Source organism: Rosa chinensis, chromosome 5, assembly GCF_002994745.2.
Source record: "Rosa chinensis cultivar Old Blush chromosome 5, RchiOBHm-V2, whole genome shotgun sequence".
In the NCBI taxonomy this organism is placed as follows: Eukaryota; Viridiplantae; Streptophyta; class Magnoliopsida; order Rosales; family Rosaceae; genus Rosa; species Rosa chinensis.
Genome location: NC_037092.1, coordinates 33,023,045 through 33,048,772, shown reverse-complemented (window position 1 = coordinate 33,048,772; position 25,728 = coordinate 33,023,045). Strand labels below are relative to the sequence as shown.

Sequence of the window (25,728 nt, the reverse complement as noted above, 5' to 3'; positions counted from 1 at the left end):
TTTATCATTTGTTTTGTTATATATCGTTCATGGTTTTGTTTAACCTTAAGTTAAAATAGTAATGATATAAAGTTCTAAACTCACATATCGTACCAAACTTTAAGATTTGGTTGCGCATCATGTCAGATATTAATGATTATATTTTCAATTGTACGAGCCTACAAAGCGACGTTCTTTCAATAATGGAGTTGCCCGAGGTCCCAGAGGTAGGATTGGTTGGTCAAAAAATGGAAGAATGTCCTTTTATCTAGTCCCTAAGATTGAACTCATTAGCCACAAGAAAGGGAAATCGTGTAAGCACAGTAGCTTCACAAATGCCTATTTGCACTCCACAGATGATGCAACCACCAACATCCATCAAGAAGATGAGCTTTTGTCAGCAAGAGAGAGTACTTACCAACCATTATGAGATATGCTCTTGCTTCTTGTGTAGAATCACCGGAAGTATGCAAGAGGCTCTAGCCACCCTGAACAAAATCAAGATCAAGTTTTTGATGGATGCTGCAGGAGGTCTCCTGTTGAACCATCGTCTTATTGCTGCCCTTTGATTGATGGGTATATTCTTTGATTCAGTCCTTTGTTGATGTAATAGTATAAATGTTGGACTCTGCGACTTGAGGTTATTAGTTGGTAACGTTGTGTTAAACAATAACTTGGTAATTCCATCCGGCATGCAATTCCCACTTTGTTTATGCATGTTTTGCAGCATTGAACATTGTTTTGCTTTGAGACTGCTAGCTGCTTGAAATCAACCAAAAATTAATACTTAAAAGTAACTTCTTCTATCTTCTATTTCTGGACTCATCATATCATTCAAGAGTCAAGATTCCAACAACAATCCAATTAGACTAAAAGCCTCAATCCAAAGTTGATCAAATAGTAAGGTTTTGTTCTGCTTCTGCATCATGGTTTTAAAATGGTTAGAGAAAGAGACATGTGATTCTAGTAAACCTGGCCTTGGAAAATTATGTGTTTATTTACAGGGTAAAGAATCTGGAAATATCAAACAGCATAAAAAAACATAATCACAAGTTCACGTCTATACTAAAAGTGACATCCAACAGCCAAAAAAAAACAAAGGAAACTAGAACAAAGGCAGATATATCAAAGCCAAGAGTTGTTCTGGAAATGGTTCTTTGTGCATGTACCAGTAAGATATTCTGATTTGCCTTTGATATTGAAGACAACAAGCTATAATTTGAAAAGATAGAAAAATGCACTTTCCTCATAAATGAATGTGATAAATTTATCAAACCCATAGTGTCCCATGTATGGATTTGAGATGCCATTACACCATGCAAGCTAGTAGCTTTGTGCTATAATTCAATATCAACCGACTTAATAGTCATGTTTTCATGGCCAGAAGTGAACGTACAGCAAGAGTACACATAGCGGATGAGATTGTTTATAGGAGACTAGAGACAATGGACAAAAAAAAGAGAGTAAAGAATAAGATAAAACCAAATTCTTAGGTCGATAACAAAACCACATTCTTTGCAAGTTTACAGTGAGAATGCAAGTACAAGATCCACCTAGGTTCAAGTGAATTTAAAGGACTAGTTACCAAGAGATTCTGGCTGCCTTCTAAGCAATGGAACATCTACAAAAGACAAAAGTTCCTCAAACTTGCAGAGTTCTACTCTTGGCTCCCCTTCCCTGTATCAAAGGAAAACACAGCATAAAAACTTGGTTAAACTTTCAAGAGAAGGTGAATACCATGTTGAATGGGAGGAAATAAAAGAGAATTTAAATCTAAAAGGAAGCACGATCTAGTCCAAACCAGGTATATTAATATGTATGCTAGCAAATACTGTGACTAGAGGAATAACATAAGTGGTGAAGAGTTGATCTGATTTTGTCCGCCAACCATTTGAATTTGTACTCACAAGAGGAATGTAAGTATAAACAGCTAGCATGACCTCAGACATAGTTCACTAGGTTTCATTGTTGTTCAATGGAACTTCAGACTATATTCATTTTACAGTATACAGGGTTCTGTGTCAAGAGCTCCTATGCCTTTATTAATTTATTTTACTACACTACCTAAAAACTCAAGCTTTGCATGCAGTCGGGAATGTTTTGTAATAACGAGCCATCGTTATATTTATAATGTTCACAGGGCCAAATCATGGATTTCAACCCACGGTAACACTTCATTTAAGCTGAAAGCAGAGAAGGCATTGGCAGTCTAGAAGTAACAGAATGAACTTCTAAAGGGAACTTTTTCTAAAACTTTCAAGTCTCAAGAACAGCAACTTTAGATGACTGAAATATTATGTCTTGGACCATCCAAAATAATTGTAATGAGAAACAGTTTATGGGTATGTAACACCAACAATCAGTCAACGGAAAAATGCAGGGTCGGAGGTTTTTTGCTTGCCAAAATTAAAATCAAATGTATGTGGAAGAGCAAAAGGGGCACTGCAACAAGCACTAATATCAAAGGACAGAGCTTCATTACAAGGGTTTGCCTTACCGTTGTCTGACTGTAACAATAAGAACTGAACCTTTCTTCAACACTAGCACTGCAACAAGTAGCAACAACTAAAGTTTTCTTTTGGATCAGGAGTGATCCCAAGGGACTGAAGAAATGAATGTACGTACGAAATTATGTATCCATATATCCTTTTTGATCAGTCCATAGTTCTTGGAGTATGCAGGTTGATAGCTTTGTTCTGAACTTACAAGATCAATGGAATCATGAATACTGTTTTCATCATAAAGATGTGTGTGCATCGAGTTAAAGATGTTACATGTGATTGTTTGCTGGACAAAAGAGACCATTTAAGAAAAAAACATTTTTGTCGGCGAACACATTGTTAGTTTGCATTTGTTAGTTCAAGGCTGTGATCAACAAATAGTTACCATTTACCAAGAGATTCCAACTGCATTCTGCTTCAATCCATAAAATATATACAGATAACCTAGTTCCTGATTTGACAGAGTTTGACTCTCCCTTCCATTTCCCTGCATAGCACATAAAATAAAACATTAGAAAGTTAATTATGAGAGGACTGCGACAAGTATGCGAGAACTACAATGACAAGTTGTAAATAATTATGACATGCTACTTTCAATACTGATTTATTACATGCATGTTCAGTTGAATTGTAATGATGAGAGGACTGCAACAAGTACAAAGTTTATAAATTCAGGTGTCTTTAAATACTCGCAAAGTTTCATCATTAGCTATAACATGTAAGGATGAGTTTCCATATTCTCATAAATACAAAAATAAATAAAAATTAAGGATATACTATTTACAGTGTAAATGACTTTCTGATAAGATGGATCATATCTTTTAGACACATCAAGTGTGAGTTTTTGTTAATGTACTAAGAGCATAATCATAGCACTACTTATAATAAAAGAATAAAAATAAATAAAAAACCTTTACCACTCTTATTGAAAATAGGACTAACATATAAATGTCATTATCAGCAACTCAAATTTATCACATTAACCATTTCATTCCTGTTAAAGTAGTTCATTTGCAATAACATATAACACACACACACATATAAGAAAGAAATAGAGTTTGTATTTCCACCTACTCATTCATAAGAAGCCACATTCATAAAGCAAGATTAATAAAAATGAAAAATAAAAAGACAACACACATGTAGCATATAACACGAGATCATATGGATCAAAGGTTCTTCTGTGAAAAACTTTGCAAATATAAGGAAAAGGAAAGCAGAACATTAGAGTATACAAGGAAGCTCATGCAATAAAAATAACAAGTTTTTAGATATACCAGATTAGAGGATGCTTTGTTTCGTTTGCTTTACCCTAGAACTTGGTCCAAGGATAATTTTCTTTCAACATGATAACTATACTCTCAAGCCTGCTGGCCCTAGCTTTAAGCACTGAAACCCGTTTCTCAATTTGAGAGCTGCTGCTAGCACATTCATTGTCAACAATGCTTGCCATCTCATTATCTGAACTTCTTGCATTACTCCTCATTACAGTTTTCAGGTTCCTTTCGGCCTTGAATCTTCCAATCAAAACTTTATTCAACATGTCCTCTGTCACCAATTTCTCTGAGTTTACAGTGTCAACAGAACTTTCTGCAATTGAAGATGCCAGATCTTGACCTTGACCTGATAATTTCTCACTGTCACCACACATTCTAGTTTCACCATTTTTATGTTTCTTAGAATTTTCAAAAGTTTCTGATAAACTTGGTCCATCCTCGTCTATCGGACCTCTATCTTCCAACCTCTCTGACTTCATAGTATCAACAGAACTTGCTCCAATTGAAGATGCCAGACTTTGAACTTGACCTGCTAACTTCTTATGCTGACCACGTGTTCTCGTATTTACATTTTTCTGTTTCTTACAATATTTCCAAATTTCTGATAAAGTTAGTCCGTCTTCATCCACTGAACCTCCAGCTTCCATTATACTACATTTGGGAGGAAATCCTGGCAGAACAAGGGAATCATTACCTTCATATGAGTACTTTGACAACCAGAAGGCAACATGAATATCTAGTAGCATTAATCAAATCGCAGTTGTATGAATTTCTAGTAGCATTTATCTACTAGGCAATCATGAATTTCTCCTACCATGCATTAATCAAATCACAGTTACATCAATTTCCAGTAGCATTGATCCTAATGCCAGTGTTGCAACTTTAGATTGTTCAACTATTCATTGAACACAAAAAGGAGCCTACTACACATCACAGCTTTGACGGCATTGTTCTTGCAAGTTGCAACGCAGCAAAAACAATGTCACTCTATGCAAGAAATGCATAGAAAAAAAACATACCTTGACAACCAGAAGGCAAGAAATGCTTCATGCTCCAATTCACTCTCACTGTTCACAAACTTCTGCAGCCATTTGCTTGCCTTCTCTCTTTTAACTTCTTTCCTCACCTTAATCAACCTCTCTTCCACTTCCTTTAGTTCAATGCTTTCAAGTGGACTGAAAATAGAGTCCCCGGAAACAGAAAAGCCTCCCAAAACCATGACATCCTCCAATGTAATCGTTGCTTCACCCCAAGGAAAGATGAAGGTATTGATCTCAGAACACCATTTCTCCACAAACCCGAAAACCAAATCAGTCTTTCTTCTTATTTGGTACTTAGAATTAAAGATTGCATCATAAATACCAGCTCTTTTCCATGTAGATTGGTGAAGAGGCGTCAAGCGATCAACCCAAGAATTCCAATCTTCTTGACCTTGTCGCCAACCGTGGAATTCAACCTCCAAAGGCCACTGTTTTGGGTCAAAACGAAAAGAGCACTGAGGGAGCTTAAAAGGAGGTTCATGATCAATGGAGGAAATAGGGACAATGGGTTTCAGAAAGTAGGCTTTTTTGTGAAATGGGTCTCCCCCGCCAGTCGGTGAAACCAGAAGCGCATCTTCTTGCTTTTGGGGGGTTCACTACTTCCTAAAAATCTGTAAAGAGAGAATCTTTAGGTGGGAAGTTGAACAGACAGAAGTTGTGTGCTTATGTTTTCGAAGTTTCCATGGTTGGGGAATTAATAAAAGCAATTATGAAGCCAAAACGGAGTTACACGAAAATAAGACCTAAGACCTCATTTGTTTCACGGATTTGAGGACTTGAGAAAAGAAAATTATTTATTTTCTTTGTTTGGTAACCACAAAGTCTAGAAATGCTTTCCTGACATAGAGGAAAGTTGGGGGTAAACTCATTCCATTTAAACTTCATGGGATTGAGTTTCTCATCCCATTTCCCAGCATTAATTGCAATAATTTTGGACAATAATACCTAGTATTAATTGCTTTAGTACTCTTGGTAGTGTTAAAAATTCATTCTAGGTTGTTTTTATTTTAAAATAGATGGGTATTATTGAAACATTGATATATTTTTACTTTCCTTTCCTGCACCAACCAAACATCGGAAGGGAAATCAAATGGTCTTTCATGGATCCTTTCCCTGCTTTACCAGACATAGGAAAGGAAATCTGACAGAAACTTTAGTTTCCCTTCCCCACGGGAAAGACAAAGGAATTGATTTCCCTTCTGTGAACCAAACGAGGCCTAAGAAGCTTAGAAAGTTAGAAGCCCAATGTATCTCAAAATCGGAAGCAGAAGTTTTTTAAGAAAATCACATAGTAGCACATAACCAAAGATGTAAACATAAAAAACCCACTTTTAAAAAGATTTATACAAATAAGGATATAGGCCCAAGCCCAGGCCCAAAAGCCAAATGATGCAAGTCTGACTCCTAATTTTAATGAAAAATGACCAAAATGCTCAGTTTGATGAAATATTTACGTGTATGCCACTGACCCCAAACCTCTAAAAAACAAAAACAAAAATCCAAAATTGATTTCTCTGTAAATCACAACGAGCCTCTCTTCTATTCTCTCATCATTATTATTACCACCAAAGATCCTTTCTCATATCAAACCCTTCATTTTTGGTCTCCTCCATCACCGGCGTAACCTGCATTGCTTTGATCTGATATCTGTTCGAGTTCCAGTTCGAGGTTTCGGAGCTGCTTAGATCGAGGAGTTGAAGATCTCGCGAGTGTGAGGATCTAAGGGTTGTGATGATCTGAAGGATTTTGGTGAGATTGGATTAGTGTTTTTGTATAAAGAAGATGGATCCGTTATCTACAATCAACGAGGAGCTGGCAGAGATCGACGGCCAGATCGTCGACGTCTTCCTTGTGTAATCGTAAGCATTTTCGAGTTTTGGATTTGGTCGGATTGTGTTTAATTGCAGAGTTTTTGAAGGTTTAATGGTGGTGTGTTTGGATTTGTGGTAGGAATGGGTTTCAGAAGGTGGAGAAGATCAAGGATTCGAATAGGCAAAGCCAGAAGCTAGAAGATATCACTGATAAGATGCGAGATTGTAAGAGGTAATTTGGCCATCTTTTAATGCTTTTTGATAAGTCCGTGGATTTTGTGAGCCCAGGAATATTGAATTATGAATTGATTGGTGACGGTGATGTATATTATTGATACTGGTTGGCATAGAAATAAATGAGTTTCAGTACCTGAACCAATAGTATCGTTCCTAACTATTGGTCATACATCAGAACAGTTTCTAACACCCTGGGAACATATAATTTTAGAGATTTGCTACACACGAAAAAGATGAGAGATGACATATGTGAGAATCTGATGGCTGTCTTAGGCAATTACGAGTGCAGTAGCAGAACACGAGTACGAGGGCAGTAGCAGGATTAGGAGATGACGAGTGCAGTAGCAGGATTAGGCGATGACGAGTGCAGTAGCAGGATTAGTCGACGATGATGAGTGCAGTAGCATAACACGAGTAGCAGAAATGGACAAGTATGAGTACAGTAGCAGGATTGGATGAGTGCAGTAGCAGGATTAGATGATGAGATGAGAGTAGTAGGAGAGTGAGGTTTTGTAAAGTAATATAAAGAGATTATTCTCAAGAAAAAAAAGTAACATTTAAAAAAAGAGTTTTTCTATTGGAACCTCTAAATTTACTCACTTGACCTCTATGCTTTTTACACCTCCTATCAAATTTTCAAATACTAAATTTACTCATTAAACCTCACTAAAGTTTCTCAAATAACCTCACTCATATAATTTACAAACAAACTAAGATCTTTATAATAAAAAACTTAGTCATTTCAATGATTTAATTACTCTATAAATCTTAATTACATCTCAATTCCTTAATCAGACAACATAAATCTCTTATCCGATTAAAAAAAAATCAAACACAAGGTATTGAGTTTTAAAATTAATAAAAATAAAATAAAATGAACTATTATGTGATTTTTTTATTTACTTTTTCTTTTTTAGCTGTGCAAAAAAAAAAAACAGATTAATCATTTTTACTTAATGTTTCTCTATTTTCTATACCTCATGATTAATTATTTAAATATTTATTTATTTATTTTTATTTGCTAGCTCTATTTTTTTTCCTTCTTTTTGCAAATATAATGGATAGATTTAGATTTAGGTCATAATACAATTTATTTTGTTCTCCCTGACCAATATGGGTTCAATATGCATATCATTCATTTTTATCTTAATCATAGTTTTATTTCTTATTAAATATATATGAATGCTTTAATGAGTATGTAGTGAAATTGGAAAATGAAAATAGATAGGGAAAATAATAAAGAATGCAACCTAATATTATTGAATTGGAAAGTCTAGAGAAAATAAATATAACAATTTTTTTGGGTATAATTATTGTCCTTAATAGTCATTTTATAGTAGGTTATATACGTCATTTAATAATTCATAATAAAGTGAGGTCAAATGAGCAGATTTGGAGGTCCCAATAGAAACTCTCTTAAAAAAAAAAAAGTAACATAAGAGAATTAGAAGTCAAAAGAAGTAGTTAAGGGTAAAAAAATAAATTAACTCATGACATGTGACAAGTGTAGAGGAGATTGTCATCATTTATAAAATTTGATCCTTATAAAGGGAATAGAAGTTAAAAGAAGTAGTTAAGGATAAAAAACAAAAATTAACTCATGACATGTGGCAATTGGAGAGCACATTGTCCTTATTTGTAAGATTTAGTTCCTATATGTTTAATTCAATCTTTAGAGGATGTATTTGTTAAGTCATCTTTTGTTAATAACTTATATGTAATTTGTTATAGCATTTTTTTGTCACTTGTGTTTGGGTTGGGTAAATTTCTAGGTTGAATTTCATACTCTTGAGTTGTCATACAATTCAGATAAAAAGAAAAAAGAAAAAAGCAAAAAAAAAAAAAAAAACAGTTGTTATACAATTCTAATTTCAGTGTCAGACTCATGTTCTCAAAGTCGTTATAAACATTTATCTGAGTCATTGTTGAATTTCAATCCAGTAATAGAGAAAAAAATACAAAAACTACAAGAGTGATAGAGGTAAATTTTCATTTTATACTGTTGCATTTTACTTTTTTCTATTTAAATAGTGACTTAGTGGGTGATTATTGATTTCTTAATTATCATGACCTCGATCAATATGTGACTTAGCGATTGAGCCTCTAGATTGGGAGTCCCCTAACCCGCATACAATCCACGAAATTGTTGTTTGTAGCCAGCGGAAGGAAGTACTTTTACAAGATCTCCTGACTAGGGATTAGTTCATGGTTGAAAGCTTTATAATACCGCAGGACTCGGTCAAGAAAAAAAAAATTATTACGAGATTAAGCGAGACGCGAGGATAACCTTTTGTACTTGATAGTCGATGATTGTAATACATATTTAGAGATTATAAACGTTTAAGAGATGATACTTACTCGCACAATGGATATTGAAGGAAGAAAGATCAAATATCCATCGTCACTGATAGTCAAGTCAAAATAGAATAAGTTTTAAACATTTTTACCTGCAGTTGAATCACTACCCTCTTTTCTAGTTTCAACATTTTTATGCTTCTTCCTTTTTCTGAAATATTCTGATATAGTCAAGTCATCTATGTCCATAGAATCTCCAACTTCCATCCTACAACATTTGGGAGGAAATCCGGGAGGAACAAGGGAATCATTACTTTCACTTAGGGATGGCAAAAATCCCCATCGGGTAAGGTACCCATCGGATATTTGACCCTAACGGGGAGAAATTTGGGTGAAATCGGGTATGGGATGGGGATGGAATTTTGATCCACATCCCCATACCCACCCAATAATTATCTGAAATAATATATATATATATATATATATTATTTATTATATATTTTATTTATTACATACGTACCCACCCAATATGTAAACTTCATCTTTTTATCAATATTTAAATTATATTAATAAATATGTTAAAAAGGAAGATTCTTTTAATAAAAGATCTTTATCAACATGTCAATTTTCCTTGATTGAAATAAGAAATTTATTTTATTTTGATGTTTGATTTTAACTTCATATTTTACAATTCATAATTATTTTTATGAATTTTTATATAATAAATTAGTAATATTGTTATCGGGGATTGGAGCGGGTACAAGGACCTAGTCCCCAATGAGGACGGGGATGGGGAATCCCCTTATTACAGGGATTGGGGCGAGTAAGGGGATGAGGAATGAAGTCGGCTATGGGGATGACAATTTAATTCCCATACCCATTGCCATCCCTACTTTCACTCCTTTCTAGGGCTGGGCGTTTGAAGCCGAAAACCCGAGGGACCGATCCGGAAACCCGAGAACCCGACCATTCGGGTCGGGCTTTTCTGCTGCTTTTGACGGTCCGGGCTGAAACCGAACCGAGAACCTTGGCCACGGGCCGGTCTCGGTTTCCAATATCTCTAAGTTCGGGTAACCCGAACCGGCCCGATACCTGCACCATGTCTACGTGTCAGCCTTTCATTGGCTTTTAAACTCTCGAGTCAAACCCGAGTACACGACCAGTCGACCACAGCCTTCAGTTCATTTTTGCATTTCGCCTCTTTCAGTCTAACACGAACCCTAGCCCCCAAATTTTTTCCCCAATTTCTTCCTCAATCAGTCGATTAGTGAATCACTGAATCGGGTCGATCAAGCATTCAAGCCTCAAGCCTCTGTCCCAATTTCTTCCCTCAACCAGTCATTCGACTCGATCTCAGTCTCGGACTCAGTTTCTTCCCAATTTCCTTTCCCAGTCTCGGACTCACTCTCTCGAGTTCTTAGTTCGCAAAGCATGGCTTCAGGTCCGTCAACTGATACAAGCATGGCTTCGGGTGGCGCCACCAATGCTATAATTCCGGCTAGTGATACAAGTCAGTCCAATCCGGCAAGTTCAACAGCTCTACCACCTGTTGACCCGAAATCGAAGTTGAAGAGGAAGAAGGCTGAGAAGGCCGGAAAGTTTCGATCCGAGGTTTGGCTACACTTTGAGAGGATCGAGAAGCCTGTGTTCGAAACAGTGGATGGGAAGATGCAGCAGGTTCGAACTATCACTCGTGCCCAATGTAAGTACTGCTCAACCGATTTGGCTTGTGATTCGTATGAAAATGGGACTAGTTCTCTTAGGAGACACATTCAAGATGTCTGTAAGAAGTATCCGGGTAGGGCTGACATAGAGAAAGGACAGACACTATTGGGTAGTGATGGGAGTGTAGGTGTTGGTGGTGAATCTAGTCTAGCTGTTAAACTATGGTCACAGGATCGATGTAGAGTAGCTGCAGTTGAGATGATTGTAATGGATGAATTGCCATTTAGCGCAATTGAAAGGAAGGGTTTTAGGCATTTTTGTTCAGTGGCTGTCCCAAAGTGGGAGATTCCATCTAGGAGAACAATAGTTAAACTGTTTTTGAAGATGTATGATGCAAAAAAATTGGAGTTGAGGAAGGAATTGATGCAGCATAGTGTGTGTTTAACCACTGATACATGGACATCAGTGCAAAACATAAACTACATGGTGCTAACTGCACATTTTATAGATTATGGATGGAGGATGCACAAAAGAATTCTCAACTTTTGTGTAATTAGTAATCATTCGGGCAATAGTATAGGGAAGCTTATCGAAACATGCTTGATTCAATGGGGTATCGAGAGGGTTTTGACAATTAGTGTTGATAATGCCGCAGCTAATAAGCATGCAATTGACTATGTGAGGAAGAAAATGGTGAATTGGTCGAGGCAGCCAGTTTTAGGGGGGAAGTTTCTTCATGTGAGGTGTTTGGCTCACATCCTCAATCTCATTGTGAGATCAGGGCTCACAATGTTAGATAGGTCAGTGGGTTCAATTCGGAATGCAGTTAAGTTTGTTAGGAGCAGTGCATCTAGGCTTGAATTGTTTAGGAAGTGTGTTGAGAAAGAGAAGCTGGAATCTAAGAAAATCTGTGTCTTAGATGTCCCAACTAGGTGGAATTCAACATTTATTATGTTGGAGACTTCCATAGAGCTTAAGAAGGCCTTTAGTAGGATGGCTGACGAAGAGGACAACAAGTACAACAACTATTTCGATGAACCTGAACTTGAGGACAATGATGGGGAAGAGGATGGTTTTGTAGTAGTTGATCCAAAGTCCAGAAAGAGGATTGGACCACCAACTGACCATGATTGGGAGAAAGCTGCAATTTTTGTGCAGTTCTTGAAGGTCTTCTATGAGGTAACCTTGAGGGTTAGTGCATCAAATAGGCCTACCTCACATCGAGCATTCCATGACATTGTTAGCATTAAAGTTGAGATAGAGGACTTGTTCGATAGAGATGAGGAAGATTTTGAGCATGAGGCACACAAAACCCTTCAGCAAATGGCAGTGAAGATGAAAGCTAAGTTTACGAAGTACTTTTCAAAGCTAGAGGACATGAACCAGCTTCTTTTGGTAGCTCTGGTGCTGGATCCTAGATACAAGCTTAGGAATTTTGGCAGTACTTGTCGGGATATGCTTGGATATGGTGGTTTGCAAGTTAAAAAGGCATCGGAAGAACTGAAAGAGTTAGTTGTGCAGCTTACTGACTTGTATGCATCTTCAAATGGACCTCAGAAAGGAAAAACAAGTTCAGGGAGTGGCATTACTAGTGGAAGGAGTGGAACCAGCAGCTCTAGTACAAGGACCTTAACTGGCAAGAGGGCTGACATGTTAAAGAAATGGAAAACAGAGTTAAGGGAATTGGAAGAGGTGGTTGTGCAACATGAAGTGGATAGATATTGTCTTGATCCAATTGAAGATCCTCCTGAAGAAGAGGAGTGGGATATTTTGATGTGGTGGAGGCTTAATGGAGTGAAGTACCCAAATCTGCAACTTGTGGCCAAAGATGTGCTTGCTGTCCAAGTTAGTACTGTGGCTTCTGAAAGTGCCTTTAGTACTGGAGGTAGGGTAATTGATCCCTATAGAAGTTCAATGACTCCGAGAACTGTGGAAGCACTCATATGCATGCAAAATTGGATCAATTCTACTAGCATATCCGAGATTGAGTACTTTCCAACTACTGAAGAGTTCGAATTCTATGAAAAAATGGAAAGAGGTGTGTGATTTTTTTTATTTTTGTTTTGTACTTGTGAACTGTATTTATTTATTTTGTTCTGCATTTGAAAGTTTGAAACAATAGGTGAACTAACTGTGAGCACTTTCTATGCAGAACATCAACTTGAGGATACTGCCTCAAGTGAAAAGGCTCGTTCGGGGAGGCTATCAAAGGCTGCAAAGATAACAATCGAGTGTGATGCAGCAATGGCTTCAGATACTTCATCTTGAATGCTTGATGGCTTGATGCAGGTTACTTAATTTAAGCTATGTGAGTATGTGTTGTGTACTTGTGTTCTGTTGTATTGGTGTGTTTCAATTTTTGACTTGTTTGTATTTTTGTGAAGTGTGGGACTGCATTGTGATGTGATAGTGTGTTACTGTGTTAGTATGCAACTGAAATTTATGATGCAATGTGTTATGTGTTAGTGTGTTACTTAATTTAAATTTCAGATGCAGCACAATTTCTGATGCAATGTGACAATGTGTTATGTGTTATGTGTTAGTGTTCTGTACTTCTGTTGTGGACTTGTGGCTGACATTTTGAAGTTCAAGTTATGCATGTTCTGTTGCGTTATGGAACTGATTTGCTATTTTTGCAGGCTGTTGGAGGCTTGGAATGATCAGCAATGTGAGAGTGAATGAGATGCTGCTGCTGCTGCAATGTTCATATTCATTGTTGATTGCTTTGTTTGATTGCTTCTCAATTCCTCCTATTCATCTTAAATTGCTCATTTGCTTTTCACTTGGACACTTTGTTGATTTTGTTCTTTTTTTTTTAAGTTCAATCTGTGAGTAATTTGCCAAACCATTTGTGAGTTAAACTGTGAGTTAATTTGCCAAACTGTGAGTAATGCTTGATAGTTGATTAATCGAAATGTGGTCATTCTATTCATTCTATGAGTTATGATTTATGCTGTATGATCATTGTGCTGCATTTTCATATGAAAACAGAAAACAGGAAAGCTAGTATAAACTGGGAAAGCTGGATTTCTAGAAATCTGGAAATCTCAGTTCATCGGTTCTAGAACCGATAGCCCGAAAACCCGGACCGATGTTGACGGATCGGGTTGTAGTCGGTTTTGCAGTGGAAAAAACTGTGAACCGAACCGAGACCGATTACTCGGGTTCGGTCTCGGGTTCCCCTAAAATCCGGACCGGACCGGACCGCGCCCAGCCCTACTCCTTTCATTTGAAATCAGAAACGGAATGGCATTAATTTCTCGTTTCTCATTGAAATAGGCATCATCACAAGTTCGTAACTTAAGCTGATGAAATATAGGAAACTGAAATTAAGACATTGTAATGGCTATAGCGACTATAATATCTGCATAATGTGTATTTTAATATTTAGACTCTATCTCCGGCCATATGTGGTTTTTTTTTTTTTCCCTTTTTTTTTGCAATGAAGCATACCTCTATGGTACATTTGGAAATCTTGAGAAAATATCCATCGTTCCCTCCCTCCACTTCACTCTCCCATGCTGTGTTAATAGACTCAATTAGAACAAAGACCGCAAGGTTACGTATCCTACAAATATGTGCAAAAGCCTTTAAGAAGTGATCTACGTACTGGCATTTCGAATGCCTATATCCAGCCTCATTATTGGACTCCATATATAAAGCATAACATTCAACATCATTTATTTTGACTATGTGCAGTCAGAAATGAGGGTAAATAGGTTTTTAGACTCTATCAATTGAACACGATTGTGACAAACTTACTACATGGATTTTGCTAGTTGAGTCGATTTTTCTACCAATTGAATTTTAAAAGCCACTTCATCAGTTATATCTATTAGAGATGGTTAATTGTTACCGTACTCTCTTGTAATATCGATTTTCTTTGATATCAGATTATCAGGGAGTAATAACTGTAGTTGAATTACTGGCCGGGTTTTGGGAGATATCAAGATTCTCGTACAGATCCATGTAAAAGAAAAAATGTTAACTAAAATGCTAATTAAGTGCTCAAAATCTGAATCAGCAGCATTCCAGTCACCAACTTCCATGGTACGTATTTGGCTGCTCATCATTCATTAGCTCCTCCACAATAGAATTGGCCCAGTCTGCCATTTTCTGGACCAGATTTTCATCTTGGTGAATCTGAAAGATTCAGCCACTCATTACATCATCACCTTCACGTACTGCTCAAGATTTTCTTCTCCTAGTTGTGGTTGAGCTTCAAATTCAGCTTCAATCCACTTTTCTAGTTCAGCCGCTTCTTGATCAGCCTCAAATTGTTGGAGTCCCCTGTTCTCATCCACTTGCAACGCAACTGGTTCAGCTTCTAATGGTGTTGGTCCTGCTTCTTGAACAGATTTTAAACTTCTAATAGTGCTGGCTGCCATAGTGGTTGGTCATAAAACCATTCTTCTACTTAAGCAAAGTCGAATGATGGTGTTGCTACGTTATCAGCGCATGGCATAAGACATTGCCGCTTCACTTGCAGCTCCTCAAGCAACAATATATACAGGATCAATGTTCAAATTATCAATTCCATCATCAGAGTCTCCGAGCATCTCCTCTTATTATTGCCTTTTTCTTTTCTTTTCCGGTTGTTCATCGTTTTTCCTAAGTAAACAAATAATAGTCTTTCTTGTTTACTTGTGCACGAGTTGCGACTCATCAAGTTCGTACTCGTACATGATCCAGCGACCGTGATGCCCGGAGCCTTGTTCTTAAAGGTATAGGTTTTCTTGAAACCAAGAAGAGTAGTTGTTGGCTGCTGATTCTGATCAAGAAGATATATCTCTTTGGCTGCGTTCTGGGCTTTCCAAGTACCACCACTTCCAACGATTCGCCTCATACGCCAGCCTCTTGCAGTCTTCTTCTTCTTCTTTTGAGTGAAGAAGTAGAGATCCTTGTTGGTCCTCAAGTCGTTTGCCCTTCTTTCTTCGAATCTTTCTCACATCTTCCAAGGGTCTTGGTCACCGTAAAGATCCAACTTGCAGATAAGATCGTCTTTCCCGGGCACCTCCTTGCCGTTCAGCTTGGGTTTAGGGCAAAACCTTTGGCCTGGAAGAAGCAAGTGACCGTCATAGCCAGTAGCCACCACCGTCCATGAATCCTCTATTCTTTTTGTGCTTTCTCCGTTTTCTTTAAGAATCTGGAAACCTAGATAAAAAATCAGCATGGAAAATTCGAAAACAGATAGACATATATAGGTAGGATTATCACAGGGATTGCCAAACTAAGCAAAAAAGGCTAGAAAAACAAAATAAGGCAAGAAAAACAAGCATCGTTTGCTAATGATCAACGGGCCGAGGCTCTGAACTACAATCAGGAACCATTTTCTATACGTTCCTGATTGTAATTCAGAGCCTCCGCCTTTGGATCCATAGCAGCAAGAGTCCCCACCGGCTTGCCTCTATAGTAAACGAAAGACTTAGTCGTGACCTAAAGTTTTGAAAGAAACTGCCCTAAGCGTGAACACTGCGCAGGGGAATTTTAGAAACACACGCACGACCAGGATGGATTTATAGGAAGTAATAGCAAGGAAAGCACAACCGAATTAGTAGGCTAGGGTTTAGGGTCTGTGGGCCCCCCTCCTTTTTTTTTTCTTTGCTTGATATTAAGTAATAGAATTATTAAGCAAAAGATCAAGTAATAAGACATCTTTAATAGTGTTTAGGTCTTTATATATATATATATATATATATATATATATATATATATATTCAGAACCCAAATTGAGATGTACCTACATGAGATACTTTTTATGGCGATGTGTAATTTTACAGCTTGAACCTGCCTAGCTAGGTGCCTTGTAACTATTACTTTCCATCACTATAGGTGTATAGTTATTTTCAAGTATTTTCAAGCTAGCTGTTCCTTTTAAGACTCCATGAATCGGTTGCAGTAATAATGTCCCATTTGCCTATTCCTTGCAGATCCTTGTTCTTTCTCCATTTCTTCTCACACTAAATTTATGATGATCGCGACAAGGAGCAGCCACTGATTTGAACTATAATATTGTTGTGTACGTCAGCCACCATGAGTAGTACTTGTGACTGCTTATGTAAACTATAAGAATGATCGAGGGAGTGTGTCATTGTCTGTTCTCTGCTGCATCTCGACACCTAGTAATTTGCCTATTAATCTTCTTACGTGTTGTATAACTTTGGCGCTAGGCATGGAACTTCTCATCTACAGGGCTGATTGTGTTCATATTTTGCGCTTTATTCTTTCTGTGACACTTTAGACATAGCAGATAATTGAAGACTGGGACAAGCTATAATTTGAAGTGACAGATAAATGCAGTTCCCTAATAAATGAATGTGAAATTTTTTCAAAGCCATCATTACCCGTTGACTTCAAGAATGGGATCAACATGCATGAATTTTTGAAGTCAGAAGACTTTGCAGGCTGGTAGCTTTTGCTATTCAATATCAACCGACTTAAAAATTATGTTTTCATGGCCAGATACGAACGTGCAGCAACGTTACTCACCCTGAACGAGATTGTTTGGAGGAGACTGGAGAAAGACAATGGATAAAACTAAAATAAATAAATAAAATTTAAAAAGTTCATGGTCGATTGGTGGGTTATTGGTGGGTTATTTACCTCCATTATTGGCAAGTCTTTCTCTCCCCAACTGAAAAATATTTGGCTTGCTAGTTGTCTCTATGCTCTTATGGCTATATGGAAAGCTCGCAATAAGCTTAGATTTGAGGACAAGCGCCCTTCCCTCATGCGAATTTTCAGCTCTCTCAAGGCTTGGCTTCGCTTTGCTGCTCCTTACATGCTAGGTTATTCGAATGGTTTGGTTGACACTCAGTTGTTGGTTGGGTTGGGTATTCAGCCTATTCCTAAAAATCGAGTGGCGCCGCGGTTAGTTCTCTGGCACCCTCCAATTTTTCCTTGGATTAAGTTGAATACTGATGGTCTTGCAAAGGGTAATCCAGGACCTGCATCTTGTGGTGGTGTGTTTCGTGACACCCATGGTCATTACATTGGCGGTTACTGTCAAGGATTGGGACACAAATCTGCCTTCTACGCAGAGCTTATGGGTGTGATCATTGGGATTGAATATGCCTTCCAGTATGGTTGGCGATGCCTCTGGCTTGAATGTGATTCGACTAGTGTTATTGCATGCATCAAATCCTCATCTTTTGTTCCACCTTGGCCGCTACGAATTGCATGGCTTACTTGCTTAGCACGTATTAGAGCAATGACCTTTCATTGTTCCCATATTCTTCGGGAAGGAAATACGGTGGCTGATAGAATGACAAACATGGGCTTACTTTCTCCATCCTTGGTATGGCATGTTTCTCCCCCGCCTAATACATCTCCTTATCTTCTTATGGATCATTGCTCTAATACGTGCTAAGCAAGTAAGCCATGCAATTCGTAGCGGCCAAGGTGGAACAAAAGATGAGGATTTGATGCATGCAATAACACTAGTCGAATCACATTCAAGCCAGATGCATCGCCAACCATACTGGAAGGCATATTCAATCCCAATGATCACACCCATAAGCTCTGCGTAGAAGGCAGATTTGTGTCCCAATCCTTGACAGTAACCGCCAATGTAATGACCATGGGTGTCACGAAACACACCACCACAAGCTGCAGGTCCTGGATTACCCTTTGCAAGACCATCAGTATTCAACTTAATCCAAGGAAAAATTGGAGGGTGCCAGAGAACTAACCGCGGCGCCACTCGATTTTTAGGAATAGGCTGAATACCCAACCCAACCAACAACTGAGTGTCAACCAAACCATTCGAATAACCTGGCATGTAAGGAGCAGCAAAGCGAAGCCAAGCCTTGAGAGAGCTGAAAATTCGCATGAGGGAAGGGCGCTTGTCCTCAAATCTAAGCTTATTGCGAGCTTTCCATATAGCCATAAGAGCATAGAGACAACTAGCAAGCCAAATATTTTTCAGTTGGGGAGAGAAAGACTTGTCAATAATGGAGGTAAATAACCCACCAATAGTGCCACTAGTCGGTAATAGGGGGACGGGCGGTGGGTTCCCAGAGTGTGGCAAACCCCTCTCCTTCGGGATTGAGGGTGGGACTTGTTCCCTACATCGTTTGCCTCCGAGGAGCTAATATCGCCTAATCCCTTATTCAAAAAAAAAAAACAAAAAAAAAAAACAAAAGCACATTGTTTGAAAGTTTATGGTGAGATTGTAAGTATCCACCTAGGTTCAAGTGAATATGTATGACTGCCTCATCAGCAATAGAGTATCTACAGAAGACAGAAGTTCCTGATATTTGAAGAGTTCTACTCTTGGCCTCCCCTTCCCCTGCATCAGAAGAAAAAACAGCTTAACAAAACAGTTAAACTGTCAAGAAAAAGGTGCATATCATGTTGAATGGCAGAAATAGGACACAACTTAAATCTGAAAGGAAGCACGATTGACTCCAAACCAGGTATGTTGATATGTATACTAGCAAATAAGATAGGAATAACATAAGTAGTAAAAAGATGATCTGATTTTGTCCGCCGACCAATTGAATTTGTAATGACCAAAGGAATGCAAGTATAAACAGCATGACTGCAGGTGTTGATAAAATAATTTATTTATCAAACTTCAGACTCGGTAGGGAGAATATCACAAATGATCACTCAACTATGACTCATTCAACACTTTGGTCACTTAACTGTCAAATATATCACTTTAGTCACTCGAATATGTCATAATTGAGTGATCATTTGTGATATTCTCCCTACTAGGTATACAGAGTTCACTGACAAGTACTAAATACTAATAGATCTTCCTATGGCTTTATTTATTAATTTAAGTATTTTAATACACTAGCCAAAAACTCAACTTTTGCATGAAGTCAGAAATGTTTTGTAATGACGAACCTTTATCGCTGTAGTTGCAAGGTTTATGGGACCAAATCATGCCCATCAACCCATGGTAAAACTTCATTTAAGCTGAAAGGAGAGAAGGTATTGGCAATCTAGAAGCAACAAGGTAACAAAATGAACTTCTGGGGTTATCTGACTAAAGGGAACTTACTCTCAAGTCTCAAATACAGTAACTTAAGACAACTGAAATATTATGGCTCGTACCATCCGAAAGAAGTGACATAATATTGTAATATTGAGAAATGGTTTACAGGTATCTTACACCATGTGGTTATGGTGCTGTTGTTCCGTGCTAGATTTAAATTGACACCAGCTATTGTTCAACATAAAAATGCAGGGTTGGAGGATTCTGATCTTTGGTCGCCAAAATCACAATAAATTTTTGTGGAAGAGCAAAACGGACACAGGAACAAAAAATAATATCAAAGAACACAGCTTTACTTCAAGGGTTTGCCTTACTTGTTGTCTGAATGTTAAACAATAAAAAAATTTCGTCAACACTAACAATGAAACAAGCAGCAATATATAAAGTTTTCGTTTGTGTCAGGAGTAATAACAAGTGACCAAAGAAATGAATGTACACATGTAGTATCCATTGCATTAGTCCATAGTCCTTGTTGGCTCAAAAAACTGTGCAGGTTGATAGCTTTGTTCTGAACTTACAAGATATGGACCTCAAGAATATCTTAATCATCAGACGAGATATGTGTACAGCAAGTTAAAGATGGTAATGTGATTGTTTTCTGGACTTAAGAGACCATTAAAAATGCAACTTCTTTGGTCAGCCTAAACATTGTTAGTATGTATATGCACATGTAGGTTAAAGGTTTTGATCAACAGGTTGAGTAGTTACCATTTACAAAGAGATTCCAACCGCATTCTGCTTCAATCTATTAAAATATCTACAAAAGACCAAGTTTCTGCTTTGAGGATGATGTAGAACAGATGGCGGTCCAATTTCAAGAACAATTGGATCGTGCTAAAGGTGGAAACCGAAAAGTGACTAGTAGACGTGAAATGGGCCTCCGGAGTCCGATTGGGACGCACTTTAGCTTTCCGGAAAGGGAATCGCTGAATCGCGCCAGAAATCAAACTCGTGGCTATGCCACGACGTGTGACCTTTTTAGGGCTTTCGGGATCGTTTAGGGCCTCAAAACTGCATTTTTCTATTTTACCCGTTTTTGGTTTTCTTAGTTAATTTTGGGTTGTTTTCGTTTTTATCCATGGGCCTTAGGGTTTCGTTGTTAGTCGCCCTAGGGTACTTTTCTCTTATTTATGTTATCATCTTTTATCAATAAAATTGAGATTATTCTCTTTTATCTCTGGTGGACTCCAGAATTCTTTTGTTAGGTTTATTGCTGGTAAACCTAGTTATCAATCCGACTGCGTCAGTTGGTATCAGAGCAGGTCTTCCCTGTCTCTTTTATTTGCCTTCGTAGCAATGGGTGAAGTCACAAAATCGGATATCGAAGCTCTCACGGCAGCGTTTACCGCTGCCATCAACACCATGAACAATCGGGTGGACGAGCAAATTGGAGAAATTCGCGGGTTGTTGGGAGAGAGAAACAACCACAACAACAACGATCGGAATAGAGGCAGGGAAGGAGGCCAACGAGTTAGGGCTCCACGTAGAGAGGTTGTTGTTCATACTTCAGAATCTGAATCTGAAAAAGATATGGTACAATATGAACCACAAGGACAAGCTGACCAAGATTACAAAGTCAAGGCCGAAATTCCTTTCTTTTCAGGCAACTTGGGTGTAGAAGATTATCTAGATTGGCAGCTTCAGGTGGACAGGTTCTTTGAGATCATGGAAGTTCCTGAGCACAAGCAGGTTAAGCATGTTGCCTGGAGATTGAAGAGTACTGCTGCAGTTTGGTGGGATAAATTGCAGAACACTCGAAAGAAGCAGAGGAAGCAGGGTGTTAGAACATGGCGAAGAATGAAGCAGTTGATAATGGAGAGGTTCTTGCCAGATGATTATGAGCAGATTTTATACAGGCTGTACATAGAATGTGTCCAAGGAACTAGGACGGTGGGTGATTATACAGCTGAGTTCTTACGCTACTCGGAGCGTAATGAATTAGGGGAAACTGAAGGCCAGAAGGTGGCTCGCTATATCAGTGGACTGAAGCCTTCCATTCAGGAGAGAATTGGGTTACAAACTGTTCATACTATGGCCGAAGTTACGAACCTAGCATTGAAGGCAGAGTTGATGGAGAAACCTTCACGAGCTTCTTCCTTCCAAAGGTATAACTACCAAAGGAGTACAGATTTGGTTAACGCCTCAACTGCCAAGGGTACAACCACGCTGCAGAGAGCAGAAAACGGTTTTAAAACTTCTAATCCTCCTTTTAAAGGCGCGGGCAGTTCTAACAGTTCTAGTGGTGCTCAAAATAGGGCCCCGAATCAGAGGTTTAATAATCCCTATGTTAAACCTACAACAGATATCTGTTATCGATGCAACAAACCGGGGCATAGGTCTAATGTGTGTCCTGAGAGGAGGCAAACTGCCCTTATAGATGATTATGATGAGGATGAAGAAGAAGTTGGAAGAGATGGCGATTATGATGGGGCTGAGTTTGCGGAGGAGGAATCTCCTGAGAAGATTAATATTGTGTTGCAGCGGGTTCTACTATGTCCTAAAGAAGAAGGGCAGCGGCGCAATATTTTCAGGTCACTTTGTTCCATTAATAACAAAGTGTGCAATTTAATTGTGGATAATGGAAGCTGCGAAAATTTTGTGGCCAAGAAACTGGTGGAATATTTGCAGTTACCTACGCAACCTCATGAGACACCTTATTCCCTTGGGTGGGTCAAGAAAGGTCCACAAGTTCGAGTTGTTGAGTCCTGCAAAGTACCGGTAACCATTGGTAAGCATTATAAAGATGAAGTTTTATGCGACATTATTGATATGGATGCTTGTCATATTTTGTTTGGAAGACCTTGGCAATTTGATGTGGATGTGACTTATAAAGGCAGGGACAATGTGATGTTGTTTATGTGGAATAACCATAAAATTGCTATGGCTCCTATGTGTCAATTTGAGAAATCTGGTGTGAAGAAAGTGGAGAGTTTCCTGACCTTGTCTAGCAGTGAACTTGAGATGGAGAGGGCCTTTAAAGAATCTGAGGTTTTCTGTCCAGTGGTGATAAAGGGGTTGTTGTCTGCAGAAAAGGAAGAAGTGGTGATCCCTAAGGAAGTGCAGAACATATTGGGGGCCTTTGAAGAGCTGATCTCGGATGAGTTGCCCAACGAGCTGCCACCTATGAGAGACATTCAACATCAGATTGATTTGGTGCCTGGAGCTAGCTTGCCCAATCTGCCACATTACCGAATGAGTCCCAAGGAGAATGAGATTTTGAGAGAGCAGATTGAAGACTTGTTGAAAAAGGGGTTCATTCGAGAAAGTATGAGTCCTTGTGCAATTCCAGTCCTCCTTGTTCCTAAGAAGGGCAATCAATGGCGGATGTGTGTTGATAGCAGGGCCATTAATAAGATAACTGTAAAGTACAGGTTCCATATTCCTCGTTTGGAAGACATGCTTGATGAGCTAGAGGGTTCCAAAGTGTTTACCAAGATAGACCTTCGAAGTGGATATCACCAGATTAGAATCAAGCCAGGAGATGAATGGAAGACAGCTTTTAAGAGCAAGGATGGCTTGTACGAGTGGATGGTTATGCCATTCGGATTGTCTAATGCACCCAGCACTTTTATGAGGCTTATGAACCAGGTTCTTCGCCCTTTTATAGGTTCCTTTATAGTAGTGTATTTTGATGATATACTGATATATAGCAGGACCAAAGAAGAACATCTGGTGCACTTGAAGCAGGTTTTGGTAGCTTTACAAGAGAATAAATTGTACATCAACTTAAAGAAATGTACTTTCTGCACCAGCAAGTTATTATTTCTGGGATTTGTGGTTGGAGAAGAAGGCATTCAGGTTGATGAAGAGAAGGTACGGGCTATAAGAGAATGGCCAGCTCCAAAGACAGCCTCTGAGGTGCGGAGCTTTCATGGTTTAGCTACCTTCTACAGGAGGTTTGTGAAGAATTTCAGTACCATTACTGCCCCTATTACTGAATGTTTGAAGAAAGGCAAATTCCAGTGGGGAGAGGAACAAGAGAAGAGTTTTGCCTTGATCAAAGAAAAGCTTTGTACTGCACTAGTTCTCGCTCTTCCTAATTTTGATAAGGTTTTTGAGGTTGAATGTGATGCTAGTGGTGTGGGAGTAGGTGTTGTGTTGTCACAGGAGAAGAAACCAGTAGCATTCTTTAGTGAAAAGCTGAGTGAAGCTCGCCAGAAGTGGAGTACTTATGATCAAGAATTTTATGCAGTGTTCCGAGCATTGAGGCAATGGGAGCACTACCTGATTCAGAGAGAATTTGTACTGTTCACGGATCATCAAGCCTTGAAGTACCTTAATAGTCAGAAAACTGTGAATAAAATGCATGCCAGGTGGGTGAGTTTTCTGCAGAAATTTCCTTTTGTGATTCAACATAAATCTGGTACTCTTAATAGGGTGGCAGATGCTTTGAGTAGGAGGGCTTCCTTGCTGGTCACCTTAGCTCAGGAGATTGTGGGGTTTGAGCTCTTGAAGGAGTTGTATGAGGAAGATACTGATTTTAAGGAGATCTGGACCAAATGCAGTAGCAATAATGCAGTTGTAGATTTTTATGTGAATGAAGGGTATTTATTCAAAGGCAATCGGTTATGTATCCCTAGTTCTTCATTGCGAGAAAAACTGATTAGAGATCTGCATGGAGGGGGTTTGAGTGGGCACTTGGGCCGAGACAAAACTATTGCTGGCCTTGAGGAGAGGTATTTCTGGCCACAGTTGAAGAAGGACGCAGGAACTATCGTAAGAAAGTGCTACACCTGCCAGGTCTCTAAGGGTCAGTCTCAAAACACAGGTCTTTATCTGCCTTTACCTGTTCCTGATGATATTTGGCAGGACCTTGCTATGGATTTTGTGTTGGGATTACCCCGTACCCAAAGGGGAGTGGATTCAGTGTTTGTGGTAGTTGACAGGTTCTCTAAGATGGTGCATTTCATCGCATGTAAGAAGAATGCTGATGCTTCTAATATAGCTAAACTGTTCTTCAGAGAAGTGGTTCGTTTTCATGGAGTACCCAAGTCCATTACATCTGACAGAGACACCAAGTTCCTTAGCCATTTCTGGATTACCTTGTGGAGGATGTTTGGAACAACTTTGAACCGTAGCAGCACAGCTCATCCTCAAACTGATGGACAGACAGAGGTTACTAATAGAACCTTGGGTAACATGGTTCGGAGTGTTTGTGGAGATAGGCCCAAACAATGGGATTATGCTTTACCACAGGTGGAGTTTGCTTATAACAGTGCTGTGCATAGTGCAACAAGGAAGTCCCCATTCTCCTTAGTTTATACTGCTGTTCCTCGACATGTGGTGGATTTGGTCAAGCTTCCTAAAGTTCCTGGTGTTAGTGTTGCTTCTGAAAGCATGGCCAAGGATGTGCAGTTTGTTAGAGAATCAATTAAGGCCAAATTGGAACAAACTAATGCCAAGTATAAAGCTGCAGCTGACAAGCATCGGCGAGTTAAAGTATTCCAGGAAGGTGATGACGTGATGGTGTTCCTGAGGAAGGAGAGATTCCCTGTTGGTACCTATAACAAGTTGAAGCCCAGAAAATATGGTCCTTTTAAGGTGGTGAAGAAGATCAATGATAATGCTTATGTTGTTGCATTTCCAGATTCAATGGGCATTTCTAACACTTTCAATGTTGCTGATCTGCATGAGTTTCGTGAAGATGAGGCTCTTTATCCTGAAGAGAACTCGGGGTCGAGTTCTTCGGAGGTGGAGGAGACTGATGTAGAACAGATGGCGGTCCAATTTCAAGAACAATTGGATCGTGCTAAAGGTGGAAACCGAAAAGTGACTAGTAGACGTGAAATGGGCCTCTGGAGTCCGATTGGGACGCACTTTAGCTTTCCGGAAAGGGAATCGCGCCAGAAATCAAACTCGTTGTTATGCCACGACGTGTGACCTTTTTCGGGCTTTCGGGATCGTTTAGGGCCTCAA

The 25,728-nt window shown here is 38.8% G+C and overlaps 1 protein-coding gene across 7 annotated transcripts; it reads right to left on the bottom strand.

Annotated features, from left to right (window-relative positions):
• Window positions 1–399: 399 nt before the first annotated feature.
• LOC121049482 lies at window positions 400–5,051 on the bottom strand. 7 transcript variants are annotated; one of them, XR_005800427.1, is made up of 3 exons: window positions 3,758–4,459; window positions 1,565–1,656; window positions 400–738 (listed from the first exon to the last, which is right to left on the bottom strand). XR_005800427.1 is itself a non-coding variant. In XM_040506988.1 (3 exons), the coding sequence occupies exons 1-3, from the start codon at window positions 4,974–4,976 to the stop codon at window positions 404–406; spliced, it is 630 nt and encodes a 209-aa protein (XP_040362922.1). In that variant the 5' UTR covers window positions 4,977–5,051; the 3' UTR covers window positions 400–403. The 7 variants fall into 7 exon arrangements, 4 of the variants coding, with proteins under 4 accessions (XP_040362922.1, XP_040362923.1, XP_040362925.1 ...); XM_040506988.1 differs by lacking the exon at window positions 3,758–4,459 and adding an exon at window positions 4,777–5,051 and having other exon boundaries at window positions 400–741; XM_040506989.1 differs by lacking the exon at window positions 3,758–4,459 and adding an exon at window positions 4,777–5,051.
• Between the last annotated feature and the right edge of the window lie 20,677 nt (window positions 5,052–25,728).